A 16,398-nucleotide genomic window follows, 5' to 3' on the forward strand; every position below is an offset into this window, starting at 1 on the left:
AAATAGACACTGGCTTTATCATGACAGGGATATTCACTCACTGAATATGCCCATTACCCAGGTCATGCTGGTTAAGGACACCCCTTCAGTGTGGACCCCTCATACAACATGACTGTAGCAAAACTGACAAACAGTTCTGGAAGCCTTATTAGATTTGCTATCTCAACTTCCTCTCATGGGTCTCACAGATGCTAATAAAAAAACAACAGGTTCATTAACAGGAAAATGGTGAAAGGCAGATGGGAAAAGTCAAAGGACAAAGGTGGAAATGTTTAAAGGATTATTAAGGAAGTGAGTAAAGAAAACACTGATGGGGTGAAACTAAAGGGAAAAAGAAATTTTGAGATAACACAGAATTGATACTGCAGATCAGTGGGGAATTACAGTCTTTCAATTAAACATACTGATTAAACATTTTAATACAGCACTACCAAAGGTGGGTGGACCAAAGGGAACTCTGCTGATTAACCAACATTAAAGGGCTTCAAACAAGTTTCTTGCATTTACCCCAGTTTGGAGAAACTTTACAAGCTGAAAGGCAGAGACCACAAAGAGAAAGATGATCAACAATTGTGTGGGGCAATGTTGAGGCAGGTTAATCAAGATAAAGACTGACAAACAGCCAAGAGTACTTTGGCTCAATCCCTTGCTGGGGACCCAAAGCCTTATGTACACCAGTGGTGAAGGGGTCAGGGTGTGGAGTAGAAACCTTTCTGGGGCTTCGTGACACAGAAGCACAATGCACTGTGATTTCAAAACCTGTTGATAAAGTCCTAATGGAGGCTATACTTAGGAAAGTAAGTGTTGATGGAATTAGGATAAAATTTTATAGGCGAGTTGTTATATCTGAAGCTGCTTCAATGTGAAGTGGTTCCATCTTTTCTACTTGATTGTATTATGGGGATGGATACTGTATCTGCCTGGAGAATGTTCCCTCTACCTACTCCTGTAAAACAGAAGGCATGTAAACTTGTCCTTCAAGCAATAATAATTAGACATGCTAAATGGGAACCAGAAAGATTCCCTGAGCCTACACAACGGAGAATTGAAGCTGAAGTGCTGGTAGGGACAAACTGATTGCGAAGCGTTTACCAGGGCTTATGGCAAAAGCCTGTGAGTGCCTCCCAGAGACGACTCCTGAGACTTTGGACTAGAGAATTACCACTTGAGGGGCATTTATTACCTTGCTATGAGACATTAATTGAAGCTACCCCTATAATCGAGGACATAAAATAATCTTGAAACCTGAAATACTCATGCTGTCTTGCTGGCGGATGTCAGAGAAACACTTCAGTGAGGATGGCAGTGCCCAAGAGAGTTCCATAATACAATGGAAATGGTTTATACAGGCTCTTGCTACCTGGAAAATGCAAGGAGGTCTTTGCATTCCCCGGGTAGCAGAAAGCCTCTTTTCCCCTAGGACTGACTCTGGAATTGTGTGAGGAGCTGCTGGATCCTATCCACACTTTGACAGTTTCCCAATAAACAGCTCCCAATAGACCAACAAAGAGCTGCTTGGTTTGCAGATGGCAGTTCCAAGGTGAATGGACAACATCCTATTTGGAAGGAAGGACGCCAATGGGATCAAAGAAGGTAAAAACAAATCAGCAGCATGTGTTGATTGCATGTTGTTTTTCTAGCAGTGTTGGAAGAATTGAACAGTGATAAAAGCCCGTGTTAGGCTTTTTACTCACTTATGGGCAGTGGCCAGTGGTCACATGATCAGGCAGGAGAGCAATGGAAACCTGGCCTATTAAAGGGATGTCCGTATGAGGCATGGCCCTATGGAAATTTGAAGGGCGCATTAAAGTAGGACATGTCAATGCCAACCAGAAGAAATCCCTTAGATGTGTTGATATGGGGGTACTGCAACAGTGCAGAGATGGGCTGAGTCTAGACATGTTCCTTTTCCACCCTCTCAAGAACAAAACGCCAATAAGAACTGTTCTGTCTGCCAGGAAGAGAAAGATAGTGCCGACAGCTATGGGGAGATTCCCTGGTGGCAAGGCCCTGAACGCTGCTGGCCAGTGAGACTGATGCTGGTAACCCTAGGGGACTACAAATGGGTCCTGACAGGTATAGGCACTGACTCTGAACTGGGTTTTACTATCCCAACAGACCATGCAAATGCTTTCAGTGCTAAAGAAATACCACAACAGAACCATTTAAAAATTTCCACCTTCCTGGAGTGAGCCCTTTGACTCTCCCCTTCCCCATTCTTTTGTTAATTAACCTAATGTTTTTATTAGCATCTGTAAGACCCATGAGGGGAAGCTGAGGTAGCATTTCACATGAGAAGGAAGGGTGACAATTTCCCAATCTAAGATAACAAATTTGAGAGCAATGGTTACTCTCAAGCCCTGTTAAAGAGAGTATAAATAGGTAAAAAATTATTTTGGAAAAGACTGTCATTACCTATAAAGTTGAAGATAAGCGTATCTTAATACCTACCAACTACATCACTAGATATATACACTAAAAAAACTCTTGCATACAAGGACAAGAAGCATGAATCCGAACAGCTCACAGCAGGCTTGAATAGCAAAAGCTTGAAAACAACCCCAAAGTCAATCAACAAATACATACGAAGTGGTATATATTCAGACCATGGAATACTACACACCAGTGAAAATGAATGAACTACAGTTATAATCCTCAGCATGGGTGAGTCTCAAAAAGAACAATGTTGACCGAAAAAAGTTGCAGTGTATACCAAGAGAAACATATGAGAATACTCACAGCAGCATCATTCAGAATAGCTCAAAACTGTTAACGGCCCAAATGTCCATTAACACCACCTCGCCTTCCTCCCAGAAGGTTCCAGAAGGTTCTCCTTGGTCTCTCCTCCCAGAAGCCTCCGTGGCTTCCAGAGTCCCATTCTCCTGGCTTTCCGTGGGCACTCTTCACCTCCCCAGACCTCTGAACATAGGCAGCAACCAGTGCTTAAGCTGCAGAACCTTTTCTTTCTCCTATACCCACTCCCTTGGAGAGCTCCTCAGTCTCACAGCTTTACAGAGCATTTATAGGTTACGATTCCAAGTCCAGCTACCTCCAGCCTGGACCTCTCCTCTGAACTGTGCACCTGGGTCTCCACCATCTTTCTGACACTTCTGCCGTGAATGTCTAACAGGCATTTCAAATTTAGTATTCCCCAAACTGATCTCTTCATCTACTGTCTCAAATCTGCTCCACCTACAGTGATTCCCATCTTGGTTAAATGCTTCAGTTGCTTAGGAAAAAAATTTTTGAGTCACCTTTAACTCCTCTCTCTCTCACAACCCTACCTCCTCAGTAAGTAAATCCTACTGCCTTTACCTTAAAAATAATATATGCCGGAATGCCAGCACTGCTTACCCTCCACCACAGCAGCCTGGCCTGGGTTCCCTAATCTGACCCATGCTTGTCACTACCTCCTCCCCCACATTGTGTTCTCAACACCACAGTCAGAGTGATGGAAAATGGAAATCAGTTTATATCATTCCTTTGCTCCAAACTCTTCAAAGGCTACCCACCTAACTCACAGCAAAAGCTAGTACTTACGAAGGTTCTGAATGATCCACCTCCTTCTCTTTCCATGGCCCCATCCCTTTCGGCCCTCCTCACTCACTAAGGCTTAGCCCTGGCCTCCTTGCTGTTCCCTGAGCAAGCCAAGGTGCACTCCCATCTTAGGGCCTCAAATGACTTACTCCCTCACCTCCCCTGCACATTCTTAAAAGTCCATCCCAGCCAGGTGCAGTGGCTCACACCTGTAATCCTAGCACTCTGGGAGGCTGAGGCGGGTGGATCACCTGAGGTCAGGAGTTCAAGACCAGCTGGCCAACATGGTAAAACCCCGTCTCTACTAAAAATACAAACAATTAGCCAGGCGTAGTGGTGGGCGCCTGTAATCCCAGCTACTCGGGAGGTTGAGGCTTGAACCCCGGAGGCAGAGGTTGCGGTGAGCGCAGATCGCGCTATTGCACTCTAGCCTGGATGACAGAGTGAGACTCCATCTCAAAAAAAAAAAAAAGTCCATCTAATTGGAAATACAGTCCCCAGCACTCTTTTTTTCATTTCTTTCATTCTGTCCTTTTTCTCCATGGTATTTATCACATTCTAATATATTAATAATTTATTTACTTGTTGATCTTCTCCCACTAAAAAACAAGCTAAATGCAGGCAGGGCTTCAAGAGTGCTTGGCACATAGTTGGTCCTCACTAAATAAATGCTAAACAATGAGTAAATGAACAAATGAAACTTTTTTTTTCTTTTTAAGAGACAGAGTCTTGCTCTGTCGCCCAGGCTGGAGAGCAGTGGTGCGATCTCAGTTCACTGCAAGCTCTGCCTCCCGGGTTCATGCCATTCTCCTGCCTCAGCCTCCCGAGCAGCTGGGACTACAGGTGCCCACCACCACACCCAGCTAATTTTTTGTATTTTTAGTAGAGATGGGGTTTCACCGTGTTAGCCAGGATGGTCTCGATCTCCTGACCTCGTAATCCGCCTGCCTCGGCCTCCCAAAATGCTGGGATTACAGGCATGAGCCACTGCGCCCGGCCAGAACTTTTTAAATGCTTAGAATTGTGCCTGCCACATAGCAATAGCTCAGTAATAAGCTGTTATTACTATTATTTTCAAAGGGCTGATGTGATTGACAGGGAACTCACATATACTTGGTTTGTTATTTTCTGCTAGTTCAGCAAAGGACCAAGACAGGATATATGGTACCTACTTGCTAATACTTCCTTGTTGGCAGCACTCCCCTCTACTTCAGATGGTTCTGTAGCAACAGTGTCTTGACTGGGCTCCTTAACTCTCTCATCAGTGAGAAGGCTGACTGCCTGAGTAATGTCACCATTACTGGCCTATGGGAGAAAAAGACAATAGAAATTTCAAAAGTAATCATCATAGAATTTAAAACCAGTTTTGAGTATTAACTTTATTACCCTGGTGACACACTGAGTACTTTCAGGCATAATTCTAGGGTAGAATTATGAGACTATGGTGGACAGTAGGTCTAATGTGCTTGAAGCGTCTATTAAATGCCTCATTACAGGAGGGAGTTTCCATGCTCTGACTTCCCACAACACCCAAACAAAAGTGAAATCTTGATGGAGATTTGTTCCCATTGCTTCGGATACTACTACTCACGATTTCTCTGAACAGTCTAAAGCACGATGTGTCAAAAAAGGGGGCTGGCAATTAACATAGACATTCTAAATGAAGTCAGCCCTACAATAAAAATGCCAAGCAGGGCAGGCACAGTGGCTCACACGCCTGTAATCCCAGCACACTGGGAGGCCAAGGCGGGCAGATCGCTTGAGCCCAGGAATTGGAGACCAGCCTGAGCAACTTGGCAAAACCCCGTCCCTACCAAAAATACAAAAACTAGCCAGGCGTGAGTCCCAGCTACTAGGGAGGCTGAGGTGGGAGGATCGCTTGAGCCCAGGAGGCAGAGGCTGCAGTGAGCCGAGATCACACCACTGCACTGCAGGCAAGGCAACTGAGTGAGATCCTGTCTCCTGTCTCAAAAAAAAAAAAAAAAAAAAGCCACGCAGTTACCTGTTTTCTAGTGGTGATCATTCTTGTTTTTAATGTTTTATGAGGAAACATTTCTAACATATATACCAGGAAAGGGAATAACAGAACCCCATGTACCTATCACTTATCTTCAACAATTACCTAGTCACTTAGTCATAACCTTTCTTATTTTCTCTAAACCTCCTATACTCTCGTAGATATTCTGAATCAAATTCTAACCATCTTATCACTGGTCAACATTTCAGAACGTATCTTTTAAAAATATAACCCATGGCCCGGTGTGGTGGCTCATGCCTGTAATCCCAACACTGTGGGAGGCCAGGTTGGGTGGATCACTTGAGGTCAGGAGTTCAAGACCAGCCTGGCCAATATGGTGAAACCCCGTCTCTACTAAAAATACAAAAATTAGCCAGGTGTGGTGGCTCATGCCTGTAATCCCAGCTACTTGGGAGGCTGGCTGAGGTGGGAGAACAGCTTGAACGCGGGAGGAAGAGGCTGCAGTGAGCCAAGATTGTGCTACTGCACTCCAGCCTGGGCATCAGAGTGAGACTCCATCTCAAAAAAAAAAAAAAAAAAAAAAAAGTATATATATACATACCTTAAGAGTAACAACAGGTTTTTTCAATATCAGATAACCAGTTCAAACTTCCCTGACTCAAATATTATTTAGTTTGCTGGTTTGGATCAGGAAATATAAGGCCTAAACAGTGCAACTGGTTGATGTTTCTTAAATCTCTTTTATACCCTGCAGGGTTACCTGAACCACAAATCTCCCCCAGCCCCTTATAATTTACATGTTAAAGACATTGGGTCAGTCATTTGACCTGTAGAGCTTCTGTCCCTATATGTGCTTTAATTTGGGCATAGAAATAGCTTGAACTGACATAACTATAATATAGACAGCTGCTTTAAAGCCTCCTGACTACCAGAGATCTGGAAACCAACCTTCAGAGCTTCATGGAGAAAGGAAGGGTCCTGAATGCCTGTGATTTCTCTCAGTTGATTTAACAGCATTTGGCAGCTCTATATTTGCAAAACAAAAAAACCACAAACATGTCAGTCAGAAAGTAAACCTGGGTACATTTAAAGAATAACTAAAAGCATCTTGGATAAACAGGCCTGAGGCTTGCCCAGGCTGGAGTGCAGTGGCCGGATCTCGGCTCACTGCAACCTCCGCCTCCCAGGTTCAAGCGATTCTCCTGCCTCAGCCTCCCGAGTAGTTGGGATTACAGGCACAGGCCACCACGCCCAGCTAAGTTTTGTATTTTTAGTAGTGACGGGGTTTCACATTGTTGGTCAGGCTGGTCTTGATCTGCTGACCTCGTGATCCACCCGCCTAGGCCTCCCAAAGTCCGCTGGGATTACAGGTATGGGCCAATGCAAACGGCCCTGCATTTTTTCACTCTAAAGAACCAACAAGCTCCAAGAAACAAGGTACTGGCTGTCAGAAATATTCTGAAATGCCAAATCTATTTCTCTTTTAAAAGTTCAATCATGGAAATACCTTTGGTACTTACGAAAGAAATAGATGATGGTAAAATTACAAATATATAAAACATTTAAATGTAATATTCTAGCCTTAATGGACACTTAAAAGTTCCCCAGGTTTTTCTTTTGGTAGGCAGTGCATTAAGTAGGGCATATAAGGAGTCCGGGGAATTTGCATGGATATAAAGATGTGCTATTTTAAGCTTTCCTGCACATGCCATTAGTGTGTATCATTTTTCACTGACAATAAGTTTCCAATCATGTAATTAACCAATGATAACACCAACATATTTAAAACTCTGTGTTTGACTAATTAAAAAGTACAGCTAAAGCTAGAATTTTCTCAATTAAATAAAATACATAATTTCAAAGGGTATAAAGTATGAAATGTTTTCTCTTCATTAACCTACATCATGGAAAAACCTAAACTGTTAACTTCCAGCTAACACAAAATCAGTTTACAACCCCTTCAGCCTTAACATCTTCACTCTATCATTTTATCCCGCTTTACACAAAGACAATACAAAACACCGATTTGCAAGTACAGCTCAATCTAAACAATTGGCTGGCCCAACTTGAGACACAATGATCTTTTTAGATGAATGTTGAAAACAAAGTAGTTCGAAATTAATTCAGCAACAAGAAATCTAATTTATACCATTCCTAAGTTTATGCTTAAATTAAGTTAGTAGTATGTCTCAGAGAGATAGCCTACATTTACTCCCAGCTATAATAGAAACAGTATCTTATGTTCTTCAACAGCTGTGGGCCCAATGCAACACTAAAGTATTACACAACTAGAAATAACTAACTGAAACATCCCTCTAAAGTCCTAAAGAGGTCAGGCATGGTGGCTCATGCCTGTAATCACAGCACTTTGGGAGGTCAGGGTGGGCAGATCACTTGAGGTTGGGAGTTCGAGACCAGCCTGACCAACATGGCCCCATCTCTACTAAAAATACAAAATCAGTTGGGCGTGGTGGCACGTGCCTGTAATCCTAGCTACTCAGGAGGCTGAGGCAGGAGAATTGCTTGAACCCGGGAGGTGGAGATTGCAGTGAGCCAAGATCGCGGCATTGCAACTCTAGCCTGGGCAACAAGAGCACAACTCCGTCTCAATAAATAAATAAATAAAGTCCTCAAAGAAGCACCAACAGTCGTTCTGCTGTAGTCAGACTATAGTCATAGGCTACAAATGGAATCCTACCCTGCTGAGACCAGCAGACTTTCACGCTATGAGTCTTGTCAACTCCAGTCATTGCCTGTGCACTGGGAGAGTGATTATCATACTAAAAAGTATCCAGATTCAGCCTGAGCAAAAACTAAAATCGCAAGCATGTAATTTTTAGAAAAATTAAACACTAGTTTTTTTAAAACTAATTCTAATTCCATTTGATTTTACTGTATAAAAGCGGTATGAATCTATGTATCTCACACAAATCACACATAATTTTCTAAAAGATCAACATCAATATACCCAAAAAAGGGTGGAATAATCGAGAGGGGGAATCAGTAGTATATTAATACCAAACTAGCGTCAAGAAGGTAACAATGGGATAATCCCATCTTCATTGGGAATTATTCTGTATAAAAATTAACATTTATGATTCAGAGAAAATAATCCAGTAAAAAGTAATAGCTAACATATACTGCTTACTTTTAGCCAGGTGCTGCTATAAACACTTAGCAAGTATTAACTAATTTAACTCACTGAACCCTCATAACAGACCTGTGACATAGGTATTACGCCTGTCCTACAACAAGCTGAGGCACAGAGAGATTAAGTAACTTTACACAAAGTTACTGCTGATAAGGGATGCACTATACCACGCTGTATCTGAGAAGACAAAAAGATAGGCAAGAATACCTATCTAATGCAAAAAAACACAAATATCTTATTCTTGTATGTTTTATTTATTTTTATTTATTTATTTATTTTTGAGACAGAGTCTCACTGTGTCGCCCAGGCTGGAGTGCAATGGAGCAATCTCGGCTCACTGCAACCTCCGACTCCCGGGTTCAAGCGATTCTCCTGCCTCAGCCTCCCAAAGTGCTAGGATTATAGGTGTGAGCCACCACACCCAGCCTATTTTTATATTTTGACCTTGATCTTTGCACCCTAACAAGTTTATTTTAAAAATTTGCTTGTCCTTATACAATCACAAGTTTGATTACTTAGTAGTGCAATCTGTTCTAAACCAGCTATCATCAGAAGTAGAGAGGTAAATATTACATTTGACTAAATCTAAGGTGCCATCGGTTGAAAACAAAGAAAGGAAAACTGCTGCCACTTGAACTATGACACAATGTCTTCACGGCAGTCCTGGGAGACATATAAATAAGTCACACTAGCTTCTTAAATCTCTGAACTTTTTCATTTATGTTGAGGAATACAGCAATTTCCCCTGCTTCCAGGTGCACTGCTTGGCATGTGATAGGCAATTCTTTCACATATTTCTCGGCAACAAAACTTAACACAGCATAATACATTTATGCTATCTTCCCTTCTGGGTTGCATAAAGCGTCTTGACTGTAGCTTTGCAAGAAAATCTGAAACTGTAAACATTCCTCCAAAGGTAAATATTTTGCTTCATATAAAATCAAATTTATACCCCGCCATTCTGCTTCCATGCCTTTCTTCATACACAGGTTTTTTGGGTTTTTTGTTTTGTTTTAATCTCAATGTTGAATCACAGTGTAAATTTTTAAGTGACATACGCAATGGCAAGTAAACCGTGTGGTACTAACAGTACATACAACTTGACTGTCAACTGTTGTTATAACAATAGTAACAGCTATGACCAGGTTCATACAAGTGCAGACAATGACAACATCACATCTGCTACTTGGATGATAGTAAAAATGTTAAGAACATCTTGATCTCAGAGATCTCAGAATGCCAAATAAATGTGAATCAATGAAATATAGTATCCAAATACTAATTTACTAATTATTTACATTTGACCTTGCATTAAAGTCAGTTACACTGTAATATTACCATTCCTCTTTCTCCATTTTGTAATAGGTAGCAGTGGACATCAATATATCTGGGATAACACAATCAGGAAAGGAAAATAAACTCTTTCGTTTCCTTTTTTTTTTGAGACAGGGTCTCGCTCTGTGGCCCAGACTGGAGTGCAATGGCATGGTACAATCTTAGCTCACTGCAGCCTCGGCATCCCGGGCTCAGGTGACTCTCCCACCTCAGCCTCCCGAGTAGTTGGGACTACGGGTGCCCACCACCACGCCCAGCTAGTTTTCCTATTTTTAGTAGACATGGGGTTTCTCCATGTTGGCCAGGCTGGTCTCAAACTTCTGGCCTCAAGTGATCCACCTGTCTCAGCCTCCCAAAGTACTGGGGTTACAGGCGTGAGCCACTGCACCTGGCCTAGTGACCTTTTTTTAAAGGCTACTGGGTAGAGATGACAACTATGTAAAATAATTTTGTATAGCTCCAACAACAATGTTCTACATGGAAATTCAAATCCAAATTCCTCATCTTGCCATTCAAAGACCATTACCTGATCCCCCCTTAGCCTGTTCCACCTTTTCTCCTCTCAGTTCCTTACTGCAAACTCATTCTCTCATGCATAGACTGTTGCTCCTAAAATCACTAGTAATACCATCTACATTATTAAACTATGGTATGCCAACTACATTCAGGGGTTATATTTGTCTTACCTCCTCCATATGAAGTCCTTCTAAGAACTCTGGCCCATACTGTTCTCTCCCCTTTCTCATCTCCCATGTTAAGGAAATGAATACGCCTGTGACTGAATGTGGCTCACTGTCTTCACTTGATATTCCTCATCATGTGGTTCTCTAATTGTTTTATTTTATTTTAATTTTTTTTGAGACAGAGTCTTGCTGTCACCCAGGCTGGAGCGCAGCGGCGCGATCTCAGCTCACTGCAAACTCCACCTCTCGGGTTCAAGCGATTCTCCTGCCTCAGCCACCTGAGCAGCTGGGATTATAGGCACCCACCACCACGCCTAGCTAATTTTTGTATTTTTAGTAGAGATGAGGATTCATCATGTTGGCCAGGCTGGTCCCAAACTCTTACCTCAAGTGATCCACCCACCTCCCAAAGTGTTGGGATTACAGGCGTGAGCCACCGCGCCAGGCCTGTTCTCTAATTGTTTTAAATATGAAATTCTTGCCTTCTTTAAAGGAAGAATCATGCAATACACTGCCTAATTTGAATCATCCATAGGACAGTGCTGATAATAATGAGAACTAACATTTATTGAACAACTACTTTAATTTTTTTTCTTTTTGGAAATGGGGGTCTCGCTATGTTGACCAGGCTGGCCTAACTGCTGGACTCAAAGGATCCTCCCACCACAGCCTTCCAGGTTGTTGGGACTACAGGCACACATCACCATACCTGGCTTAACATATGACAGGAAACAGGCGCCTTACATGCATGTAATCCTAATAACAAAGGCAGGCATTGCACACATTAGGAAATTAAGGTTTACAAAATCTATTTATCATCAAATGACTTGAATTAAAAGCTAAATCAAAGATAGCTATAAAACACATAGCTATTAAGGGTCTAAGTGCTTGCTTGAGCAGTACATTAACTAAAATTGGAACAATACAGAGATTAGCATGGACCCTGTGCAAGAATAACATGCAAATTCATGAAGTGTTCCATAATTTAAAAATAAAAATAAAACGTAAAGAGTATGAATAACAAATTTCACATGCATTATTTATATACATATACAAATGCTATGACATGACCCAGTCTTGTAAAGATTTAGCTAAAGTTCTCAACAGAACCCGCACTCCAAATCCTCGTACTATATATATATTTATTTATATAAATATTAATTTTACAGTAACACTAAACTCATCAGGATCCTACCATATTACTAACTCACTTCACCTGAACTTCACAGAAAGAGGATTTAAATATTAACTTCACTCTACCTTGCTATATGTAAAGTACACACCCAACAAGGAGACAAGACAAAGCCTGTACTCTTCTCACAATGAAGTCAAATAACTTGCAAGAGCCAACAGGTTTGCATTTCCTGAGCTAAATTCACATTGTTTTCACAAAACAAAAAGTACTCCCTTTTCTTGCCCAGAGGCAGTAAAGAAAGACAGGCAAACACAAACCTTTACCAGGAAGGAACTCAAGCTTTTTGACCTCACTGCTACTCAGTGGTTTTGGTGCAATCTAGCCCACTTCTCAGGAAGGAGATTTTCTTAGAGCAAAAACAACTCACCCACAATCAGCAATTAACAAGATTATTCAGACACTAAAAACCTTAAGCTATCAAGTTTCTGTAACAATCAATACCTGGCCTGATCCTACAGTAACCAGGTTAAAACACTCTGATGAAATAATGCAAAATATTTCATTACTAATCGTTAAAACTCCTAATTTAGCATTGTAATGAGAAGCTTTATAGGTTATTCCATTCCTTCAAACAGTGATGCTATTTTCATCATTCTGATGCACATATTTCCTGATATCAATTGTCTAGTCTTACAAAGACATTTCTAAATTTACAACTAAGTAAATAATTAATAAATGTTCCCTTACTCCAAAGAACTACCAAGGTGTGCCTAATAAAATTCCTTCCAAAGCTAAAGATCTGGTTCGCAATTATAAAATAAAACTTAAGTACCCAAGGGAAGAAAAAAAAAAAAAAGAAAAAACAAAAAACAAAAACAAAACCAACTGAAGAGTCAAAGAAAACATACAGTATCAATGCCAAAAACTCTGGCCAGGTGCAGTGGCTCATGCACTTTGGGAGGTGAAGGCAGGCGGATCACAAGGTCAGGAGTTCAAGACCAGCCTGGCCAATATGGTGAAACCCCATCTCTACTAAAGAAAAAAAAAAAATACAAAAACTTGCCAGGCATGGTGGCGGGCACCTGTAGTCCCAGCTACTCGGGAGGCTGAGGCAGAGGAATTGCTTGAACCTGGGAGGCGGAGCTTGAAGTGAGCCAAGATTGCACCGCTGCACTCCAGCCTGCGCAACAGAGCAAGACTGTCTCAAAAAAAAAAAATAAGGGCCAGGCTTGGTGGCTCATGCCTGTAATCCCAGCACTTTGGGAGGCCGAGGCAGGCAGATCACGAGGTCAGGAGCCCGAGGCCATCCTGGCTAACACAGTGAAACTCCGTCTCTACTAAAAACACAAAAAATTAGACGGGCGCGGTGGCAGGCACCGGTAGTCCCAGCTACTCGGGAGGCTGAGGCAGGAGAACCTGGCGTGAACCTGGAGGTGGAGGTTGCAGTGAGCCGAGATCGCACCACTGCATTCCACTCCAGCCTGGGCGACAAAGCGAGACTACATCTCAAAAAAAAAAAAAAAAAAAAAAACACCTCTGTCTGGACAACAGAGATGGTTGCTAACCTTTCCAACCTCCATAAAACAAGGAATGGCCCTCAAACGCCTTGGTATTTTTTTCAGTTTTTCTTCCAGCAACAATGCCCTGCTGATCCAATTTATTCATGGAATAGAAACCTAAAGTAGCCGTAAGAATATGGCTGTCTAAAAAAGATAAACAGCAGCTTTCTGTGGACACAGCTAAATTCCCTAAAATAGACTACTTGATAATTTTTGTGAATGATGCAAATGTCAGTACATGATGAAAATGCCTGTTTGAGTTTATCAACTGGCTTAAAGTTTTTAAAAACCATTAAAAGTGTTTAAAATTTAGCCACTATTATATCATGTAGAGGGGTTTAAACTGGGACTTAAAAACAAGAAAAAAAAGGAATTAATCATTATTTACTTTTTAAATTTTTTCCATCTCTTTCTTCACATGTACTAAGAGATTCCAATAGTACAAAAGGGTATAAAATGAAAAGGAAATCACCTTCTTCCCGACCTAGTTCTATTTCCCAGGGGCTACTACCATTAACAGTTTCTGTTATCTTTCCCGAAATTGTCTATGCACATGAATATATTTTTTCATATGATACATAATGTCCTATACCTTGCTTTTTCCTTATTTTAGAATACATTAAGACAATATTTTTCATTTCTTTGAATACATGTTCCAACTAAATATGAGAAATGAGGCTGACAAACATATCGAACACATCTCCAAAAATGAAGGAAAATACAATTTTTAACAACATATTGGTAGGGCTAATTGAAAAACTGGGAAAATATCAGGGAAAGATATGAGAAATCAAATTTACATGCTTATAGTTTCAGAAATATAGCAATGGTAAAATTTTAAGTTATTACTAGCTGGGTCTTCGTGTGTAGTTTCTATTTTTAATAAATAACACAGATTGCTGGGTGTGGTGGCAGGCGCCTGTAATCCCAGCTACTTGGGAGGCTAAGGCAGGAGAATGGCTTGAACCCAGGAGGCGGAGGTTGCAGTGAGCTAAGACTGCGCCACTGTACTCCAGCCTGGGCGACAAGAGCAAGACTCTGTCTCAAATAAATAAATAACAGAGATCAGAGAGGTGATGTGGGATTGGATTACAAAGCGTTCTAAATGTCAGGAAGAGTTTAGGTTTGATCTGATGAACAATGGATAATCACTGCAGGCTCCTCAGCAGGGAAGATATATGAAGGAAGAAAAAACATTTAAGTGGATTAATCTAGCCCACGTGAACAACTGGTTCAACGTGGGATGACACTAGGAAAAGAGCTTGAGTTACAGGGCTACTGAGTAAACGAACTGTGACGAGAGAGGCAGGATGCTGGTAGGCAAAACATCAAAGTAGGACATACTCTGAACATCTCAAAGAATGAAGAGAGAAAGCTTAGTCATACATTTGCAATGGATGCCTAAGAGAATGCCATTGCCAATAACATAAAAGGAAACCAAACAATGTGATATACCACACCAACAGAATGAAGGAGAAAAAAAACAATGGTCACCTTGATTGATACAGAAAAACATCTGACAAAATCCAACACACATTCATAATAAAAACAATCAGAAAACTAGGAATAAAAGGTAATTCCCTCAACATGATACAGGGCCTTTATAAAAAAACCAAGAGTTAAGATCATATTCAATGGTGAAAGGCTGAAAGCTTTACCCCTAAAATCAGGAACAAGACAAAGATGCCCACTTTCACCACTGCTATTCAACACTGTACTGGAAGTTTAAGCCAGAGCAACCAGGCAAGAATAAAAAATAAATGGCACCTAAATTACAAAGTATAAAAAAGTAAAACAGTATTCACAAAATGACATGATCCTATATATACAAAATCCCAAAGAATCTGCAAAAAAGTTACCAGAGCTGGTAAACAAATTCAGCAGCTTCAAGGTAAACAGGCAAAATTCAGTTGTGTTTTTATAAAACAGCAATAAGAAATCAAAAAGGAAATTTAAAAAAAATTACATTTACAATAGCATCCTAAAGAATAAAATACTTAGGAATAAATTTGACCAAAGAGGTAAAAAACCTGGGCCGGGTGCAGTGGGTCACTGCTGAGGCTGGGTGCGATGGCTCACACCTGTAATCCCAGCACTTTGGGAGGCTGAGGCGGGCAGATTGCTTGAGCTGAAGTGTTCGAGACCAGCCTGAGCAACGTGGCAAAACACATCTCTACAGAAAACACAAAAATTAGTCAGGTGTGGTGGCGCGTGCCTGTAGTCCCAGCTTCTCAGAAGGCTGAAGTGGGAGGATTGCTTGAGCCCAGAAGATGGAGGTTGCAGTGAGCCAACATTGTGCCACTGCACTCCAGCCTGGCAACAAAGTGAGACCCTGTCTCAAAAAAAAAAAAAAATTAGGCCGGGCGCGGTGGCTCACGCCTGTAATCCCAGCACTTTGGGAGGCCGAGGCGGGCGGATCACAAGGTCAGGAGATCGAGACCATCCTGGTTAACTCGGTGAAACCCCGTCTCTACTAAAAATACAAAAAATTAGCCGGGCATGGTGGCAGGTGCCTGTAGTCCCAGCTACTCGGGAGGCTGAGGCAGGAGAATGGCATGAACCCGGGAGGCGGAGCTTGCAGTGAGCCGAGATCGCGCCACTGCACTCCAGCCTGGGCGACACAGCGAGACTCCGTCTCAAAAAAAAAAAAAAAAATTGCTGGTCGCGGTGGCTCACGCCTGTAATCCCAGCACTTTGGGAAGCTGAGGCGGATGGATCACCTGAGGTCAGGAGTTTGAGACCAGCCTGGCCAACATGGTGAAACCCCCATCTCTACTAAAAATACAAAAAATTAGCCAGGCATGGTGGCATGTGCCTGTAGTCCCAGCTACTCGGGAGGCTGAGGCGGGAGAATCCCTTGAACTCCAGAGGTGGAGGCTGCAGTGAGCCAAGATCTCACCACTGCACTCCAGCCTGGGCAACAGAGTGAGACTCTGTCTCAAAAAAAAAAAAAAAAAAAAAAAAAGGTAAAAAAACTGATGAAAGAAGTTAAAGACCTAAATAAATTGAAAAACATCCAG

General features: G+C 41.7%; 1 protein-coding gene and 1 non-coding gene across 51 annotated transcripts in view; one reads left to right on the plus strand and one right to left on the minus strand.

Moving 5' to 3' along the window:
- The window catches only part of USP28 (ubiquitin specific peptidase 28), a 77,674-nt gene that overhangs the window by 49,923 nt on the left and 11,353 nt on the right, over positions 1-16,398 (minus strand). For 32 of the 50 annotated variants that reach the window (XR_010147677.1, XM_024347412.3, XM_016922003.4 and 29 more), the window contains 2 exons: positions 6,464-6,541; positions 4,710-4,842 (listed from right to left, as the gene is read on the minus strand). The exons of 9 other annotated variants lie outside the window; for them this stretch is intronic. Coding sequence is in view for 30 of the 41 variants with exons in the window: in XM_024347412.3 (XP_024203180.1) it covers positions 4,710-4,842; positions 6,464-6,541 (211 nt within the window). In the remaining 11 variants the exon portion in view is untranslated. The remainder of the gene's footprint in view (positions 1-4,709; positions 4,843-6,463; positions 6,542-16,398) is intronic. 9 more of the 50 variants (XM_024347413.3, XM_054662710.1, XM_024347411.2 and 6 more) reach the window with 1 other exon arrangement.
- LOC112204839 (U6 spliceosomal RNA) lies at positions 11,569-11,672 on the plus strand. The gene has a single exon (XR_002938595.1). It is a non-coding gene; the product is annotated as a U6 spliceosomal RNA (small nuclear RNA).

This window comes from Pan troglodytes, chromosome 9 (genome assembly GCF_028858775.2).
Source record: "Pan troglodytes isolate AG18354 chromosome 9, NHGRI_mPanTro3-v2.0_pri, whole genome shotgun sequence".
Lineage (NCBI taxonomy): Eukaryota > Metazoa > Chordata > Mammalia > Primates > Hominidae > Pan > Pan troglodytes.